The 21,075-nt window shown below is 41.4% G+C and overlaps 1 protein-coding gene across 1 annotated transcript in view; it reads left to right on the top strand.

The window, feature by feature from the left end:
* VPS26C (VPS26 endosomal protein sorting factor C) overlaps positions 1-21,075 on the top strand; it is a 52,551-nt gene that overhangs the window by 16,143 nt on the left and 15,333 nt on the right. The window contains exon 2 of the mRNA XM_082458878.1: positions 20,931-21,074. Within this exon, the coding sequence (XP_082315004.1) occupies positions 20,931-21,074 (144 nt within the window). The remainder of the gene's footprint in view (positions 1-20,930; position 21,075) is intronic.

The following is a 21,075-nucleotide window of genomic DNA, read 5'->3' as shown; positions in this document are numbered from 1 at the left end:
CTAGAGGCTTATAGTAATTCCCAAATTTAATATTTAAATTTTAGAAAAGTCCTTATGAGAAAAGTAACTTTAACCAGAAAGTGAGGTTGTGATGAAAAAGAATGCCAGGAAATTCCAGTGGTCAGAGAAAAGAAAGACTAACACGGGATTGTTTTCTGTAACTATAGTGACCTATAATGGGTTACCAGCATACTTTATATATACCGCAATCATTGCACTAATTAACTTGTGTTGTAATTAATTTGTTCTCTGAGTTGGCGTAACTAAAATAATTTGTTTATATTTGTATTCCTAGACCTTTCAGAACCTGCCACTTGGTAGGTGCTCAGAAACTTTATTAAATGATAGTTGAAGACTTAAAACATAGACTTTAAGCAAAATTTGTGACTAATGGTTTTATGAATGCATTGATCAGAAAAGGAAAACTATTGTCTTATAGGTATAGTACAGATTTTGCTTTGTAATTATAAATAATATTCTAGACATAAATTCTAGACAGATGCTGGTAAGATTCTTATTTTGATGTATCCCCACAGCTACACATGACCGCCCCCCCCCCCCATTACTTGTATTTGCTTTAGGACGGTCATTCTTTTTCTTTAAATAAGTTTATTTATTTATTTTTGGCTGTGTTGGGTCTTCATTGCTGCACATGGGCTTTCCCTAGTTGCGGTGAGTGGTGGCTACTCTTCGTTGCGCTGCACGGGCGTCTCATTGCGGTGGCTTCTCGTTGCGGGGCATGGGCTTTAGGCGCGCATGCTTCAGTAGTTGTGGCACACGGGCTCAGTAGTTGTGGCACACAGGCTCAGTAGTTGTGGCTTATGGGCTCTAGAGCACAGGCTCAGCAGTTGTGGCACACGGGCTTAGTTGCTCCATGGCATGTGGGATCTTTCTGGACCAGGGCTCGAACCCGTGTCCCGTGCTTTGGCGGGCAGATTCTTAACCACTGCGCCACCAGGGAAGTCCCTAGGATGGTCATTCATAAGAGAATGGTTCAAATAAATGTGGGAACAGGGACTTCAGAATTCCTGTATATATGGTTATCTTCTAACTCAGAAATAGAAAATTGTCCAAAATTTGATTCCCCAGAGTCTTTGTCACAATTTGCACAGCTCAGAGACAGGAGACCTTCCTCAGAGCTTGAGCAATGCCACCTTCTCCCTGAGACGACTCATTGAATCCAGAAAGTTAATTCGTGTTTCCAAAGCCCCATATATGATACAGGGCAATCAGGAATGTGAAAAAAAATTCCCTGCTTCAGTATTTCCAGGGAAAATTCCTGGAAATTTTGAGGAAGAGAACACTTAACTGTTACTGTTTTATGATAACATGGTACCAGTACAGCCCTTTCCAACACACAGACTGCTTTAATCCTCACAAATACTGAAGAGATGGCATTTCTCTCCCATTTTATGCATGAGAAGACTGAGGCTCAGAGAATTCAGTGACATGTCAAAGGCATTGATGTAAGAGTGAATATTTGGAATCACGTCTTTTTATTCCCAAGCCTGGAACTCTGTGTGCCTTCTCCAGGTCTTAATTCTCATCCGGAGGATGGGGCTGATACCTGCTCAGAGGCTTTGTTGCGAGAATTAAACGAGAGAAAGTTTCAAGACATTTACTATAGGTTTGACCTGAAGTAGGGGTCAAATGGTAGGTGGTGGTATCCTTACGCTTTTCCACGATCTCAGTTTGCACTTAGAATTGCTCTGTCTGCCTTGATGTTAATCATGTTGTTCATGCACCTTACAAATGATGCACCTTACAGATAGTAAGGGCTTATCAGATGCTGTACAGATTGCTGGATGTCTTCCCATGGTGAACTTGGAGAATGGAGGCCAGGGACCCAGGAGAGCATATAGAGATGACAGCATTTTGGGCACTGCAGGCTGGGTGTGGCTTGGGCTTTGTCATGTACTTCTTTGCTTGGTGCAGTAGATGTGTTCTTGAACCAAAAGTTTGACTCAAATGCATTCTAAATTACATTATATTTTCAATGTACTAGAGCTTATTGGCTAAAAGAACCCTACGGTAAATCTTTTTGCAATGTAAATATAGTTCATTTGTTTTTATAAATTCAGAATGTTTTACATTCTGAAATCCTGGCACATGTACTCACGAAAATGACACTTATATATTATGGTCGTGAAAAGTATAAACGGGAGATTTACTGTCCAGCATAGCCAGGTTACAGTGATAAAGGATTTATGCACGGTGGGCTGATTACTGTTACCACAAGAACTTCTAGGTTTGCGTTTTGTCTTGTTTGACTTTCATGTAATTTCTTGTTTAAAAAAAGAAAAGTTTAAAGAGGAAAAATCCTTTATATGCCAGTTCACTATTATGAAGAAAAATTGCAAAGTTAGAATGGTATGAAAAAAAGCAGCCTAACTGTTCTACTTTGTTCTGCTGGATTCTTGATACATGAACGGTCAGTTATAGTTGAATGCTGGTGCAAATTCTTAGGGTAGAACTTTGAGCTAGGAGGGATCTCAAGGTAACTTTGTGGGAGGTATGAACCCATTAAGGAACGCAGTCATCTGAACCTTAAGTGGGTGTTTTTTCTCACTAATTATCTAATACTCCTGAAAAGGCTTGTCCCCTCAGTCATAGCCCAACCCTTATATAATGCATGAGAAGTATTTTCAGAGTCGTCCAATGCCGTTTGAACCCTGGGATGCAGTCAGAGTGTTCGTTAGTTCTCCGTTTGGTGTTTGTTGCAGCAGATTCTGTCCTGGCCTGAGCATTAGTGACGCCTGCCTGGCCCCTGTGGGCGTGTCCATGTCTAGACTCGGGACAAGTCTCAGCATGTCAGGGACACCCTTGACACTCCCCTCCCCCTGCAGGCTGCTCTGACTCTGGCAGGGTGGTTGGGTTTTCCTCCGCCTTCTTCTTGATGCCGAGACCACAGTCCAGACCTCTGGCCTTGTGTGGTCCTGGGTTCAGCCTGTGCAGCCCGCAGTGCCCTCTCCGTGGGCCGAAGCCTGCAGTCTTTGACGCCACCCACCCCTGCAGTGGTTGTCCCCCAGCGCTGAGCTGCTCGCTGTGCTGCTCGCAGGCTGGGGAGTCTGCAGCACCCGTCTCATCCCGTCATTCCACCTCTCTGACCCCCTCCCCACTGCTGCCCCAGCCTGACTTGGCAGAGCCCAGCTGCTCTCTTCTACACATGTCCAGTCTAGGCGACCCTCCTTAGAGAGGGTCCCCGCTCTCAACTTGCCAGGAGCTTAATTGCTACTGTCCTGCTTACCTCCCCCTCCCTGGCCCTGCGACTCTAAAACCGGCGCCCTCTCCCTCCCCACCATCCTCCGGGCTCAGCCAACCAGACTCTCTGATATCCTCCCTGACATCCATCCTTGGCCCCCTCTCACTCCTGTCACTCTCCCTGCACCTCTGCCCCCGTGTGCTCTCCAGGCCTCTTGGATTGTCATCTGCCCTCTTAGCACAGGCAGGTTCCAGAAAAGTTGTAAGTTGAAGCCAGTTTTCTATTTGCTTTCCTTTTTCATCTCAGCTCCACTTTGGGAATTTTTAACCCCCTCGCTCTGAATATGTCTTCATTTCATTCAAAGATTTTAATCGGCAGTTGTTATCTGTAAATGCACTTCATTTACCAGACAAATCTGTGACACCACCCCCTCCCCCAGTTAGGGTTCTAGGCTTCGACTTCTTTTGGGAGAACAGACTTACTCGTTAGCCATCGGCCAAGTGGGCTGACCTGCTTCCCCTCCCAGTGAGCACATGAAGCCCAGACTGTTGCAGAAGAGCATTATTAGCAAATCAACAACTGATGGTATTATGCCAACAAGAAAAGCACAACGTTCCAAAGCTCAGAAATAAACTTTGGCCTGTTTGGATGGAGGGTTTAGGGAGAGGTCAGTTCATGCAGTGACTTGCTTTAGGCCTGTCTGAACTCCTGCGTGGGGTGGTAGACCCAGCGAGCTGTACACTGTTGCTCTCTGGCCTTGGGGTCCTGGCTCTTTTCAGATACTTTTCCATATAGGCACAGTCAGGTAAAGGTACAATTTTTTGTAAAATACTTTTGTGAAGTGAAGAATGCCTATCAATTTCAACTACTGTCCTCTACTTGCACACAGGACTTTCTGGGCACATTTATATGGTGAGAAGCTCTTTAAAAGATTGCTTTATCCATTTCTTAGAAAGGTACAGTTTCCCAAGACTGAACCAGGAAGAAATAGAAAATATGAACAGACCAATTACAAGTACTGAAATTGAATCTGTGATTTAAAAACTCCCAAAAAACAAAAGTCCAGGACCAGATGGCTTCACAGGAGAATTCTAGCAAACATGTAGAGAAGAGTTAACACTTATCCTTCTGAAACTATTCCAAAAAATTGCAGAGGAAGGAACACTTTCAATCTATGAGTCCACCATCACCTTGATACCAAAACCAGATAAAGATACCACGCAAAAAAGAAAATTACAGGCCACTATCACTGATGAACATAGACGCAAAATCCTCAACAAAATACTAGCAAACCGAATCCAACAATACATTAAAAGGATCAGACACCATGCATGATCAGTTGGGATTTATCCCAGGGATGCAAGGATTTTTCAGTATCCACAAATCAATCACTGTGATACACCACATTAACAAATTGAAGAATGAAAACCACATGATCATCTCAATAGATGTAGAAAAAGCTTTTGGTAAGATTCAAAAACTCTCCAGAAAGCGGGCATAGAAGGAGCCTACCTCAACATAATAAAGGCCGTATATGATAAAGCACAGCTTACATCATACTCACTGGTGAAAAGCTGAAAACATTTCCTCTAAGATCAGGAACAAGACAAGGATGTCCACTCTCTCCACTTTTATTCAAGATAGTTTTGGAAGTCCTAGCCACAGCAATCAGAAGGAAAAGAAATAAAAGGAATCCAAATTGGAAAAGAAGAAGTAAAACTCACTGTTTGCAGATGACATGATACTATACACAGAAAATCATAAAGACACTACCAGAAAACTACTTGAGCTCATCAATGAATTCAGTAAAGTTGCAGGATGCAGAATTAACACACAGAAATCTGTTGTATTTTTGTACATTAACAATGAAAGTTCAGAAAGAGAAATTAAGGAAACAATCCCTTTTACCATTCCATCAAAAACAATAAAATACCTAGGAATAAACTACCTAAGGAAGCAAAAGACTTGTACTCCAAAAACTATAAGACGCTGAAGAAAGAAATTGAAGATAAAAGGAACAGGTAGAAAGATATACCATGTTCTTGGATTGGAAGAATCAATATTGTCAAAGTGACCATACTACCCAAGGCAATCTACAGATTCAGTGCAATTTCTATCAAATTACCAATGGCATTTTTCACAGAAATAGAACAAAAAATTTTAAAGTTTGTATGGAAACGCAAAAGACCCTGAATAGCCAAAGCAATCTTGAGAAAGAAAAACAAGAGCTGGAGGAATCAGGCTCCCTGCCGTCGACTATGCTACAAAGCTACAGTAATCAAAACAGTATGGTACTGGCACAAAAACAGAAATATAGATCAATGGAACAGGATAGGAAGCCCAGAAATAAACCCACGCACCTATGGTCAATTAATCTACGACAGGGCTTCCCTGGTTGCGCAGTGGTTAAGAATCCACCTGCCAATGCAGGGGACACGGGTTTGAGCCCTGGTCCAGGAAGATCCCACATGCCACAGAGCAGCTAAGCCCGTGCGCCACAACTACTGAGCCTGTGCTCTGGAGCCCACGAGCCACAGCTACTGAGCCCACGTGCCACAACTACTGAAGCCCGCGTGCCTAGAGCACATGCTCTGCAACAAGAGAAGCCACTGCAATGAGAAGCCCGCGCACCGCAATGAAGAGTAACCCCCGCTCGCTACAACTAGAGAAAGCCTGCGTGCAGCAATGAAGACCCAACACCGCCAAAAATAAATAAAATAAATAAATTTATTTTTTTAAAAATTAATCTATGACAAAGAAGGCAAGAACATACAATAGAGAAAGCACAGTCTTTTCAATAAGAGGTGTTGGGAAAACTGGAAAGCTACACGTAAGAGAATGAAATTAGAACATTCTCTAACACCATATACAAAAATAAACTCAAAATGGATTAAAGACCTAAATGTAAGACCGGCTACTATAAAACTCCTAGAGGAAAACATAGAACACTCTCTGACATAAATTGCAACAGTATCTTTTTGGATCCATCTCCTAGAGTAAAGGAAATAAAAACAAAAATAAATAAATGGGACCTAATTAAACTTAAAAGCTTTTGCACAGCAAAAGAAACCATAAACAAAAAGATAACCTACAGACTGGGAGAAAATATTTGCAAATGATGCAACTGACAAGAGATTAGTCTCCAAAGTATACAAGCAGCTCGTACAGCTCAATATCAGAAAAACAAACAACCCAATCAAAAAATGGGCAGGAGATCTAAAAAGACATTTCTCCAAATAAGACCAGGTGGCCAAAAGGCACATGAAAAGGTGCTCAACATCACTAGTTATTAGAGAAATGCACATCAAAACTACGATGAGGTACCACCTCACACCAGTCAGAATGGCCATCATCAAAAAGTCTACACATGCTGGAGGGAGTGTGGAGAAAAAGGAACCGTCCTACACTGTTGGTGGGAATGTAAACTGGTATAGCCACTACGGAGAACAGTATAGAGGTTCCTTAAAAAACTGAAAACAGAGCTACCATATGATCCTGCAATCCCAATCCTGAGCATATATCCAGAGAAAAACATAATTCAAAAAGACACATGCTCCCCATGTTCATTGTAGCATTATTTACAATTGCCAGGACATGGAAGCAATCTAAGTGTCCATCAACAGGTGAATGGATAAAGAAGATGTGAGATACACACACACAATGGAATATTACTCAGCCATGAAAAAGAATGAAGTAATGCCATTTGCAGCAACATGGATGGACCTAGAGATTATCATACTAAGTGAAGTAAGCCAGACAAAGACAAATATCATATGATATTGCTTATATGTGGAATCTAAACAAATGATACAAATGAACTTATTTACAAAACAGAAATAGACTCATAGACATAGAAAACAAACTTACGGTTACCAAAGGGGAGGGGTGGAGGGATAAATTAGGAGTTTGGGATTCAAATATACACACTACTATATGTAAAATAGATAACCAACAAGGACCTATTGTGTAGCACAGGGAACCATACTCAGTGTCTTGTAATAACCTATAATGGAAAAGAATGTAAAAAAAGAATATTTATATATATGTGTAACTGAATCACTTTGCTGTACACCTGAAACTAACATGATACTGTAAATTAACTATATTTCAGTAAAAAATTTTTACAAGGATTTCCTTTGTCTTTTATTGTCTGTTTTGAAGAGACAGTCTACTCTCTCACTCGTAGGCAGGAGAAAATTCAGGCTCAGAGAAATGGAGCCTTTCTAAAGGTGATGGAAACTATATCTTATCCTTCATTTCACAAACTACAGTGAATGTTTCCTCATAAACAGCTCAAGAAAATGAACAACATTGTTTAGAATAAAGATTCCACTCCTTCCCGCCGCAATTCTAAGCAATGAGACTCTTTTATTAAATGAAATCTTATCAGTTAGCATTCTGAAATATTAATCTTAATAAATATAATATCCATTAAAATAGTTCATTTTATAAGCAGATAAAAGCAGAACTTTTTCATTTGAAGTAATCCCCCCACTCTGCCCTCCCTGAATCTTTCTCAAATCCCAAAGTGGCTGCTGAGGCGTCTGCACACATCTGAAACTAACTGAAACTAACTACTAGTTGTAGGATGTAATGACTAGCCAGAGCCAACAAGGTTGAAGTTTTTCATATCATCCCATTTTATTTGATTTTATGCCAAAACTTACAGGCTCTGATAACTTTTTGATATAACAGTGCATGTAACCAGGCTTAAAACATTTTGCTTTTATTTATTGGAGGATTTAAGTCAGAAAAAGGTAGCCTTCTAACTCCATACAGATCATAGACCCACCATCCATGAGTACCAAGGTTACCCATGGACTGACCATCCTTGGTTAGGCTTCTGCCAGTTTCCTCCTTGAAACCTGCTCACCTGGGGTTCTCGGGCCAGTAGACCCAGCAGAAGCTGATGGAGTCTGTCCTTCACTGTTCTCCCTGGTGTTTAAGCTCGTCCTGAGATTGTAGGTAGCCTTTAACTCTTGATGGGAACCTGTACCTAATTAATCTATTCTGGCCTTGGATTTCTGATGCCCAGAAAGAGCTTGCCCCTGAGGAACTGGAAGGGTTACACCAGCTGTCCTCCCAGCTGTTGGCAGGTTCTTGTGTTGTATGACATTGGCACTCATGCTTTCTAATGACGACTGGGTTCCATTAATCCTCACTACCCTGTCCCACCATGATGATATTCTTACTTAGGCTTACAGTTGTACTGTCACACACTAGGCATGACGTCAACCAAAAACTGGCCCTTCCTTTGTTTCATCAGAAGAGATCGTTTAAGACCATTACTCTAAAATGCAGATCATAATCTTTGGGAAAGGAGCACAAGTCCCATCAGTGAGAAAAGTAAGGGGTAGATGGGCAGAAATTCCCCTCTTCAATAATAATCAGGAAAAAAACTTTTTAAAAATTAAAAAAAGATACAATAGTGTCCATTTGTTTTGGATATTTCAAAAGAGTTTATATTTGTTTTGTACATTAAAAAAAGTTTTCTTTTAACTTGCTGAGAACATTCAAGTAATAGGAGGGAGTATCAGATGAGAAGTGATATTCTCTGTCCCCCCTTCACTGCTCTGTATGCATTTCCCAGGACTAACGCTCCACACTCCCAGCCTCTGCTGCGGGATGGAACGGTGGCCCCGGGCGGTGGCCCTGGGAGCTGCCGGGCCAGCCTGAAGCAGGGAGGCTGCACCTGTGCTGGGCAGCACGTGACTGCCCTGAGCTCTTCTGTGAGCTCCTGCTTTCAGCAGCCCTTGGCGTGGCCTGGTTTGCTTCAGGGCTCACCTCTCGCCCTCTGTTCCTGGAGTTTGCCTGTGCCTTGGATTTGGATGATGCACTGTCGGTCTCACTCATACTTGAGTTCCCTCTGACTGGTATTCAGTTTGGTGGTGGTGGTTCGTTATGTAAGTGTTGGGCTGGCTACTCAGAGCATTTTCTCTGGCCATCTGCCTGTATTCCACGGTCATTACTTTGGCCTGTAATCAGGCCATCTCCCAGACGCCTCTGCGGTCAGAGCTCCCCTAAACTCTTGGGTTTATAGTCTGGAGTCTTTGCATTCACTTAGGCCGATAGTGCCAAACGAGTATCAACACTATAAAGTTTCTGTGAGTTTTAATGTTATTGAAATCTAAAATCTAGTCATCTGTATTAACTCATAATTTTGTTAATATGTAGTATCTAACACCTGAAACCATACAGCACACCAAGATTCGATTTTAATGTTCTTGCGCTAAAGATCTCATATTTACTTACTCTTATTAATTTTTACTTTTCTGACTAGTATTGGCAATCTCATTTTGCCCCTTTCATCTAAACTTTTATTCAAGGGCTCAGGTTTCTTTTCCAGACTCTCAAGAAAATTTCAGAACTAGAAATTTCAAAGGTGGCTCCATCAGACAATAGCTGTGATTTTTGTCAGCCCATTTTACTGAGTATTCAGACCTATACTTGTACTGTACTGACATAGAAGAAACCTGCTTTGTTTTATCATATTAGTACGCCATCAGAATGCAGTACTAAAATGTAAGCCCACTGAGAACAAGGGCTTTACCTCTTTTGTTCACTGCCTTGTCCCTGGTGCCTGGAACAGTATCTGATGCATGGTACACATGCTAAAAATATATGTTGACTGAATGATTATATTATTTCTACTGTTTTGGCAGTAAGTGTATGTAAGCCACACAAATTAGTATCTTAGTATTTTGTTACAGTTCCATCGCTAATGAACTGCTTGATTTTTACTTAAATATTAATCACTTTAAGAATATGACCTTGTTGTCAACAAGGTAGGATAACTGTGTTCCTTTCTATACTTGATTATCTTTGTGAGTTTCTTAATTGAGGTATATCACATACTATAGATTGCTCTTTTCATTGCAAGTTTCTCTGAGACCTTAGCTGCCATCACAGTCAAGATATGGAACAGTTCTGGCACTCCCCCAAATTCCCTCGTGTCCTCTGTACTCAGCCTCTTCCCCCACACCCGCCCCAGCCTCAGGCAAGCACTGATCTGGTTTTAATCCCTATAGTTGGCCTTTTGCAGAAGGTCACATACGTGACATAAATACGGTTATACGACACGCAGCCTTTTGAATCTGGCCTTACCACTTAGCATAATGCCTTTGAGACTCATTCAAGTTGCTGTGTGTGTCAGTAGTTTGTTCCTTTTTATTGCTGAGTTGTCTTCTCTTTCATGGATGTACCACTGTTCCTCCATTCACCAGTTGAAGGACACTTGGGTGATGATGAGTGAAGTTACAAGAAATATTTGCATATAGATTTTTGTGTGAACATAATCTTCGATTTCATTTGAGTAAAATCTAGGAATGGGATTGCTCAACAGCATTGTCTTGGTTTTAATGATAGATTGGAGATGATGCATCTCTTCAAAATTCTCCTTTCTAGAACCTTAGTAAACACCACACAGTATTGGCCCATTACTTAATATGTGGAGAAATATCTGGTGATTGTTTATTCTGTTTTAAAACAAGATGGAAAGCAGTTGTTTTACAGAAAAATGGAGATGGGGACACCTAAGAAGTTGAAATCTCCCCAATGGGTCTGATTTCCCTTTTCCAACCAAAATGGGTCTCTCAGTGCCCCTAAGAAGGACTAGAGTCTTTCAACAAGCAAAAGTCCACTTGTGTTTTCCCACCTAGCTCAGTGATTTACCTTGTGATTTTTTTTGTTAGTGAACTGCTTAACACATTTGATTCACTGTCTGTAGATGAAAGGGCAACTCACTCTTGGGGTACAGGATCTCTAGACCAACGTGGTATAAGAATCCCAGGCGGTTCTAAGAGTATCGCTGAAACGTTAGGAAGGAAGGACTTGTTCAGAGACTCAGAGGACTCCTGGGGACAACAGTGGCTGTCGAGGCTCCTCATGCTGCTTGGGACCATCAGAAAGGAAAATATTAGAGAGAGAGCGGCTGAGGCATTAACTCAGGGACTTTTACTTCGCTCGCAGTTTTGTTCAAGTCCAAAGTAAGAGGTAATCCGGAGAATGGGACTTTCTAGCGTACAATCTTTAGATCTTTTCCTGAGGAAGACCACTGTGCCCTTGGGTCATCAACATTTAAGGGGCTAGAACTTTGTACATTTTTACACTTAGAGGTCACCCAGTCTGGGATTGATCTTATTTTAAAATTGATATGTTATGTTACCAGTTAACATCAGTGCAGGTGGTTTAAAACTCATGAGTTCCAGAATGGATGCGTCTGCCCTCCTTTGTCCATCAAGGTCCTCTCCTATGGGGCAACTAAAAGCTCTCGATTTCTTGTCATTTCTGCCAAAGTTATTTTGTGCATATACAAGTAAATATATATAAATGTTCTTTTTCTCCCCATTTTTCACAATGGTGCAACATGCAGCCTTTAAAAAAAAAAGAACATATATGTACTAATATGAATATCTCCAAGATATTAAAGGGAAAAAACACCATTTTCTTATTGTTGGAATTTAGGTTGTTTACATTCTTTTGTTATTACAAACAATGTTGCAATGAGTAACTACTGTTCATAATCATTTCAACGTGCAAATGTCTTTGAGGAAAATTCCTAAAAGTGGTATTGCTGGGCCCAGGTGTTTGTAAAATGTTTTCGGCTTTGCCAAATGGCCCGTACAAGAGTGTGGTATTCTCAGCTACCCTCAGCAATGTATGAGAGTGCCTGTTGCCCCCTCCCCTACCATACTATGATCATATATTTTGATCTTTGCAAATCTGATAGGTGGAAAATGGTACTTAGGATAGTTTTAATTCTCATTTCTCATGTTATCATTGATATTGAGCATTTTTTCATGGGCTTAGGAGCAATTTGCTTTTCCTTTTCTGTGACCTGTTTTCATATCATTCAATTTTGCTGTTAGGTTGTTAGGTGGTTTTTGTTTTGTTTATTTTTTAGGAGTTCTTAAAATATTAGAGAAATTAGCCTTTTACCTGTTATATTAAGTTGCATTATTTTTCTAGTTTATCATTCATATAAGTGATGTTGCTTGTAATCACTTTTATGTAACGAACTATTTTTGGTTGTATTTGTAGTCATTTATTATTCAGAGTTTTGAGTCATTCTTAGAAAGGCCTTCCCCACTTTGATATGATAAAAATCATTCTCTGTGGTTCTAAAATTTTGGTTATTCAGTTTTTACATTTAAGTCTTTGATGCATTTAGAACTTTTTACCTGCAAAGGTTTGCAGTATGGGTCCAACTTAATTTTTTTTTTTGCCAGTTTTTCTGGACAGTTTTTCCCCCCAGATCTCTGGCTGATTTTCCAGTATTATTTAGTGAATATTCCAACTTTTCCATCTGGATTTAAAATGCTTCCTTTATCATCTATTAAATTCCCATATATCTGGGTTTATTTCTGGAGTTTCCCTCGTTCCATTGATCTTTCAGCCTGTACATGCCCTGCACTACACTTTGTAAGTTATTGAGGTGTTATAATATCTCATAGGGCTAGTCCCCCTCATTTCTCCTCATTTCAAAATTTATTTATTATTCCAGATGAGTTTTAAAATCAGCTTGTCTAGTCTGTCTCACCCCAGCCCACCTCTAAAAAAGAAAAAACAATTCTGATGTTGTTTTCTTTGGATTATGTTACCTTTATAGACTGAAAGTAGACACATAAAGGGTGTAAAAACATGGTGTGGCTTTCCATTTGTTTCTTTTGTGCCCTTCAACTGTGTTTTAAGTTTTCATCTTCTAAGGGTTTTAGACATTTCCTGTTAAATTGATTTATAATGTTTTAACTTTTTGTTGGTTTTAAAAAGAAAGTATTTTCTTCCAGTGTATCTTCTCATTGATTGTTGTTGTGTACATGTTGCCTTATTGATTTCTGTATATTAATTTTGTACCCAGCTATCTTCCTTCGTGAAATTCTCTTCATGTTGATAGTTTTCAGTAAATTCTCTTGGGTTCTTTCAGACATGCAATCATGTCATCTACAAATAATGATAATTTTGCTTCCATTTCAGTTCATACTTCTTTCTCTGGTTTCATCGCATTAACTAGTACATATAGTACGTTAATAGTGATGATAGTGGTCATCCTTGTTTTATTCCTGACTTAAATGCAGTGTATTTCATTTCCCATTAAGTTTGATGCTGGCTTCTGGGTAAGGAAATATCCTTCTATTCTTATTTTACTAATAAGAATTTTATCAAGAATGGATATTAATTTTAGCAAGTGACTTTTTAGCATCTATGGAGATGACTATACGATTTTTCTCTAGAGAGCTATTAATAGTGAGTTGTATTAGTAGTTTTCCTCAACAGTTGAGCTATCCATACATTCCTGGACTAAATCCCACATACTTATGGTGTAATATTCCTTTAAGTTGCTACTGGATTGTATTGCTAATATCTTATATAGGGCTTTTGCACTGGTATTTATAAGTGAGAAAAATCTAGTTTTCTTTTTGTATGGGTGTGTTGTGTGTATAGATATTGTCTTACTGTGGTGTCACTGATATATTTGCTTTATTTTTTAAAAGAAATTCTTTAAAAAAAAAAAAAGAAATTCTTTACTTTTCTGTGTTTTGGAGTAGTTTAACATTGGAATTTTCTGTACTTTACACATTTGGAAATGATCTGTGAAAGTCTCTGGGCCTGGTGCTTTGGGGGGGGCTTATGTATAAATTTCTCTGATTTTTCTATGGTGATTTATTTGCTTAGCTTTCCTGTCTCTTTTGGACTTAGTTTGGGTAAATTACATTTTCCTAGAAAAGTAATTCACTTTACCAACTTTTCAAATTTACTTATATGCAATTGAACAATGTGTTCTTTTATTCTTATTTTAATTACTGCTATATCTTTGATATTTTTTATTTCTCCATTAGATTAATAATTTGCTTTGCTATTTTTTTCCCTAAAGAAAGACCTGTTGGACTTACTCCATTCAGGGTGTGGAGGTCAGCATGTTGTATATTGAGTTCAATTAGTTATACTTTATTGATGTGTAACTAAGGTGCTTATATCTTTTCTTCTTTTTGTCCTCTTTTCCATCCTGGCTAAGGGGGGTAAATTAACATTTCCCACAATGAATGTGTTTTACTCAATTTTCTCCTTGTATCCCCTGTGGTTTTTGCTCTTAGTGTTGATGCTGTGTTATTTGATCCACAGATAGTGATGCCGCATGTCTCTCCTGTGGGCTGTACCCTTTAAAATCATACAGTGCCCTTCTTTGTCTGATTTAATCCTTCTTTCTCAGAACTCAGCCTTGTCTGATATTAAGATTACAGCCCGCGATTTATTTCTTCCATTTGCTTCATATACCTTTGCTTATCCTTTCTTCCTCAACCTTTCGAAATCCACCCTCACCCCTGCCGTTTTTAGGTGCTCCTTTGTCGTACAACATAAAATTGGGTTTTGCTGTGAGATAAAATCTGAACGTCTGTTTTTTAATAGGTATTAATTTAGCCTGTTTATTAATATAACATGTTTGGCATTAATTCTGCCACTGGTGCTATGTTATCATTTGAGGGATTGGTTTTTTTTTAACATTTTAAAAAAATATTTATTTTATTTATTTATTTGGCTGCACTAGGTCTTAATTGCGGCAGGCAGGCTCCTTAGTTGCAGCTCGCCAGCTCCTTAGTTGCGGCATGCGTGTGGGATCTAGTTCCCTGACCAGGGATTGAACCCGGGCCCTCTGCATTGGGAGCACAGAGTCTTAACCACTGTGCCACCAGGGAAGTCCTTGGGGTATTGTTTTTTTTGTTTGTTTGTTTTTTTTAAAGGACTTTCTTTTTTTTTTTTTTTTCCACTGCCAGTTATTTCTTTTTCTTTTTTTTTTAAATTTATTTATTTATGGCTGTGTTGGGTCTTCGTTTCTGTGCGAGGGCTTTCTCTAGCTGTGGCAAGCGGGGGCCACTCTTCATCGCGGTGCGCGAGCCTCTCACTGTCGCGGCCTCTCTTGTTGCGGAGCACAGGCTCCAGACGCGCAGGCTCAGTAGTTGTGGCTCACGGGCCTAGTTGCTCCGCGGCATGTGGGATCCTCCCAGACCAGGGCTCGAACCCATGTCCCCTGCATTGGCAGGCAGATTCTCAACCACTGCGCCACCAGGGAAGCCCTGGGGTATTGTTTTTTAAGTAGCTTTTAGAACATCTGCCTCTCTACAGTCTTACTTGCTTTATGTTGTTTGTATGATCTTCTAATAATTTGGAGTTTTATTATAATTCTTATCCTTACTGCTTTTTATTGTACCCTAAATCTTCTCTTTTAGATGTTATTTATTAATTATCTTCTATGAACAATGATGAAATTAGTATAGTTCCTCTTCTTCTCCCTTCTCTTCTACCAACTGATCTTAGTTATTTACAAATATTACCTTTATTGGTGTTCAACTTGTTAACTTTATTTGTACAACATTATTTGATTTATTAACTTTAAATCAGCACCGTGCAGTAGAACTCTCTGTGAAGATGTGAATGTGCTGTTTATCTGCCCTGTCCGTTGTGATAGCCGCTAGCCATAATGTGGCTTGCAAGCAGTTGAAATGTAGCTAGGGCAACTGAGGACCTGAACTTTAAATTTTCCTTAATATTAATTAATATAAATTTAAGTTTAAATAGCCACATATGGCTAGTGGCTACCGTATTGGAGAGCATGGTTTCAATGATGCGTTTTTAAACCCTAGCTGTCAAGGACAAGGAAACCGCGTACATTGTACTGCCTCCCACTTTCTAGCCCCTTAGTTGCCCACCTGGTGTTATTTAAGTAGTTTCTGCAGTGTCAGGACGTGTATTTTGCACTCTGCTCTCTCACCATGATCATCACGTACCTCTTAGTCTTATTGTTTCAGTTGAATGGATCCAGTCCCCACAGTTGGTTCTTTTGATGCAGGGTTTCTCTTGAAGAGTTATAGTTCGCTATCTAATCAGTTCCTCAAGAAGGCTTTTTATGCAGTGCTCCTTGGGGTTTTGTTTGTTTTTGCACATTTACTACTTCTTTTATATGTGAGCAACTGTTTAGGTACGTATAAAACCCTAGTATCATCACACTTTGTTTCCTTGAGCATTGTAATGAGTATTGCTGTACTTTCATTTTGAATTGTATTTTGCTGTGAAGAAGTCTGCTTTTCCCCCTCTCGTAAGTGACTTTTCTTTTGCCTGACTCCTAAAGGATTCTTTCTTTTTTTAAGTAGAATAGTTTTACTAGAGTCTATCTTTTTCTTAACCGTTCCTAATCCATTTGCTTTTTCAGTATTTAAAAATTACATCAGTAAATATGTTGTGTTCCATTATTTCAGTTTTCTTATTTGGGAACTTCATTGTGCATATGTTGGATGTTCCTCATGGTCTCTTGTATTTATCTTTTTCTCTGGTGATTCTTTTTAATTCTTTCTTAAATTTTCACAAGATTTGTTTGAATTTTCTCATTTCTGAGAAAATTTTGAGCCCCTTTCAGTTTCACCTTCTTTTCTGTGATGGTTTTGTTTTATTTTTTCCTTCCACTTCTTTTCTGAGCTTTTCTTATATTTTTTAATCTTTTTCTCACCGTCTTATCCCTGAACTCTCGTAGCTCTGTCTTGTGTTCATCCCTCATAGAAGCAATTGCATCATTACATTTAAAAATTCACGGTGAAATGCATGTTCAGAGTTTCCATCTGCTTGATGGTGCTGTTTTTTTCTGGTGGGTGGTCATTTATTCGTTCAGTAAACATCGAGTGCCTGCTCTTGCTGTCACTCTACCCTTGTGGAGTTTACATTCCAGGAGTACAGATGATAAGTAAAATAGATAAGCACTTACGGAGTATTTTAGAAGGCGACAAGTGCTGCAGAGCAAAGTTAGGGAGGGGGGGATAAGTGAGTGTTGGAAAGGGGGTAGTGCAGTTTTAATAGGAGTGGTCGGGGAGTCCTCATGAAGATGCTGTCATTTGAGCACCAACTTGATGGAGAGGAGGGAGCGAGTGTGAGAGAAAAATTATCCATGGCCCTTGTTGAAGATGGTAAAGCAGACTTTATTCAGGGGGGAACTGTTGCGATAGATGTAGGGACCACTGCAGTGGGGTCTTGCAGAGGGGAAAAGAGGCTCGACTCTGAGTGCTGTGTGGGCAAGTGGGAATTATCGCCAGGGAGCAGAGTGGTGGGGGGGTCGCTGGATGGAAAATTACTGAGAAGAAACATCAGGAGGGTGAAGGAATAAACCAGCTCACAGGGTTCTTGCTGAAGGCAGGCCAGGTCCATCAGCCACTCCCCGGGGCCAGGAGAGGTGGAGAATGAGGAACCTGGTCAGGTGTTGAGGGTGATGGATATGGAGGATGGTTAAACTGGCTTAGCAGAATTCTTGCTACAATCGGACAATGCAGACAGGAACACGGAAATCAAAAGCTGAGGCCTAGTTGAAAAAGAGCTCAAGAGAGGCTGAGTAGAGTTTGGTCAAGGAGAGGGTCTTTGTCACGAGCCATGTGGGTTCTGGAAGAAGAGCATCCAGGTGGGGGGGGAGTGTGTGCACGCGTCCCGAGGCTGGATGAGGGGCCAGGAGGGTGGAGAGGAGTGGCTTGGGGGAGGGCTTAGAGATGAGGTCGCACAGGTGCGGCCGTGGAAGTGACTGGCCTTTACCCTGTGGAGTTCCTGTACGTAGAAGAGCCACGTGGTCTGCGCTTTGTGTGTCCAAGCACCTCTGCTGGTTCTCTCAACGCCTCCTTCTTGCAGATGATTTATTCCTGGACCGCGTGGGCTGAGGTTTGACGTGTGAGTCTCTCTAACCTTTACCCCCGCCCCCCCGTAGGTGAGAAGCAGCTGGGGGGCGGGTCGCGTCTCCTGCTTGCCGCGTGGGGCGTCACGAGGCTCCCTCCCAGGTGCCCGTCACCTTCCAGAAGCGGCTTTTGACTGCGCGGCCCCTGCTCGTCTTCACCTATTTCACGGCACTTAGCCGTCTCCTTGCTTCACCGAGAATGGCGTTTGTGGTTTTGTGTCGTGTTCTTCTGGGTGATTTCCAGGAGGCCGGCGGGGGCGTTGCTGACTCGACGCCGCCGTCCTGCAGCCCAGAGCCCTAATTGTGGGTTTGGCATTGGATTCCCGAGAACAAAGAAGAAAAGAGCTGTGGAGTTCGCTAGCGGCCTCTTCCGTTTAGAGAATACAAAATTACAAGCCGCAGCCTCTCAGCCCCCTCGGGAAGCCTCGGCGGTGGCTTCTGCGGAGAAAGCCTGCGGCCCGTCAACCGGGGAGACCCGGAGCCTTTGGGCGCCGCCGCATCTGGTTTGGCTCTGGTGCCGGGTTCCAGGCCTTGCTCTGGACTCGGCTCCTCCGGCAGAGCCTGGAGCCCCCCTGCTGCGGGCTGGCCGCGGGCGCCGCGCGGGACGCACCCCCCCCCCCCCCCCCGCCCCAGGGCCCGGCTTCTCCCGATGCTGGTGGGAGCGTGGCGTCTGCGGGTCCCCTCTGAGGGCCACACGGGCGGGCATCTGTCTCCTCATGTCGGCTGCACGCACACGAGTGCGGGGCCTGCGTCTCTCTGTGTTCCTTAACCTTTCTCAGGGCAAGGGCCTCCTTGCTGATGTGACAAAAGCCATGGCTCTTCTCTCCCCGAAAATCAGCACACACTGTACATTGTTTCCGGGGGTCATTGTCATCCTTACGTCCAGGAGGGGCTCCTCTTTGAAATCATGGCCCTCAGTGAGGGACCCCCACTTATCACGTCACGGTACCAGCGAGGTACCCTCGCTCTCCACGGCCCTGATCTTCTTTTCTCCCTGTTGAGCCTTCTAGGTGGAAGTCTGAGCGGGAAGTTCTTGGTGAGGTCTTGGGTTCTCCTTAATTTCAGTTATACACATTATTCTCTCCTCTCTCACCAGAATTAACCAAGAATTGTCTGGTACACCTAAAACAAATACAGTGTTGTATGTCCATTATACCTCAATTTAAAAAAAACAAAAAAGTGTCAGTCGTCTTCTTACCATGGGTCTTAACTCTTTGTTGAAATATCTGTTTTAAAATTCTTGGCTCCATGGGTTGTACTTGGACTAATTCTTTATCTTTCTTATGTTGGTAGGAATTGAATGGACCTGTGTATTGTTAGAATGCCTAATTTATCTGCAAATATTATATTAATTTTTTATTCTCCCTACTATATTTCTTAATTGAAATCAAGGAATGACAAAAGAATCATAAAATATTTACTCTGCTAATTTCCAGGGTACTTCACTGCTTTTTCCTTCTTATGCCATAGGGATTAAGGAAGGAAACAGTTCTATTGATGTCGTGGTTATAATATGGTATTCAGTGGTCAGCCCAGATCCTGTTCCCATGAGATTAACTGAATACGTTACGATTAAATAGAAGCAGAACCAAGTACTATTGTGTTGTTTAATTGATAAAGTTCATGAAATTGTTTTCTCTGATTTTAATTCTGGGACATACTAGTAAAGCATATTTCTTAAAATATACTAGTGGATTTAAATTCTTAAAAATTAAATTTCTATATTTCATTTAGGTTGTACAAAAATTAATAGAATTAATTTTAATTAAATTTAAAAGTAAAATTAGTATTTCAGAAGGGTTTTCATTTAAATTCTCTTATGAGCTTCTTATGTTAAGAACAAAATGAGTTCTACCCCTTGATTTCTGCTTAAAAGGGAGCTGAGAGTGTTTGTTTAATTTAGACTTCAGGGTTTTAGGATGGGGAATGGGAAACAAAGCCAAAATACTTAGCATATTTAAGGGACATAGAATAGTCCCCGCTCCCAAAATTTCACATAATGTGAGAACTTGGTGATAGTTTTTTCACCAGATGACTAGAGAAAATAAAAGGTAAACAGATTTAAACGCCAGGAGGACAGATTTTTTTAATGCTTTGATCTGTGGGGCCATTTTTAATTTTTGTTGTTTTTCTTTTTTTCGTCTTTTTGTCAACAGTTCTGCCATCACATTACCATTTGAGAACAGTCACAAACCGTTTCTCGAGGTCATTTCAGAAACACATTGTTTTGTATTTATTGTGGATTTCCTTTGGTGGGTGCTAGTTAATCTCCTCAACTTCCTGCTCCACGCAAACCCCAGTCGCAACTTGAGACCATCAAGTCCACGGTGACAGGAAGAATGTAGTTAATGTCCATATTCTGTGACTCAGTGATTATCTCCAGAGAAGTGAATGGATGCTCTGTTGTGAAGTCTTTCTTAAATGATTCATGAACCAGGGAAATCTGGGCTCGACTGTCCACCAGCGGGAAGCAGGACACAGAGGGGCTGGGGGCTTAGTGAAGGGCCGTGTGGCCGTCAGGTGGTATGTCCACGACCTCCAGGCCCCCCACGAGGCTCTCTGGGCAGAGGACACCCGGCCAGCAGCCGTGCTCAGTTACTCATGCGTTTGACAGTGTGTTATCATCTTAGTCAGCATAATTGAGAAAGAACCTAAAGAAAAGGGTCTTATTGTGTTATATTCCTTCTGAGGAGATCATCATACACGCCCCTGTGTAATGGTCTGTGAATCTGCCATTCCCCCAGGCCCTTCTCTTTGCCCTTTTGAAATCAGACATTTGTTTGGATTCTCCAGCGGGAACGAAGGTGTGTCTGGAAGGCGGTGATGGGATGAGATTCCTCGCCCCGAACCCCCGGGACCCCCCAGGGCTGGCCCTTCCCCATCCTGGCATCCAGGCATCTGGTCTGTGATAAGCACTCAATGAGTGTCTGCATCTTTGAACAAATTGATGGTTACGGAGGCTGACTTTGCTAGTAAACCAGGTGGATGAAGGAGCCGTGCTAACGTGTTGGGTGGCTGTCTCCCCTCCCCCAGGAAATGCTCTCCGGGGTGGTGGTCGTATCTGGGAAGGATTCGGTCCAGCACCAGGGAGTCTCCTTGACAGTGGAAGGAACCGTGAACCTCCAACTCAGCGCCAAGAGTGTGGGTGTGTTCGAAGCATTCTATAATTCTGTTAAGG

This window comes from Balaenoptera physalus (assembly GCF_965194825.1).
Source record: "Balaenoptera physalus genome assembly, chromosome: 4".
NCBI lineage: Eukaryota > Metazoa > Chordata > Mammalia > Artiodactyla > Balaenopteridae > Balaenoptera > Balaenoptera physalus.
The sequence above is the reverse complement of the archived record's forward strand: the minus strand, read 5'-3'. Positions and strand labels throughout refer to the sequence as shown.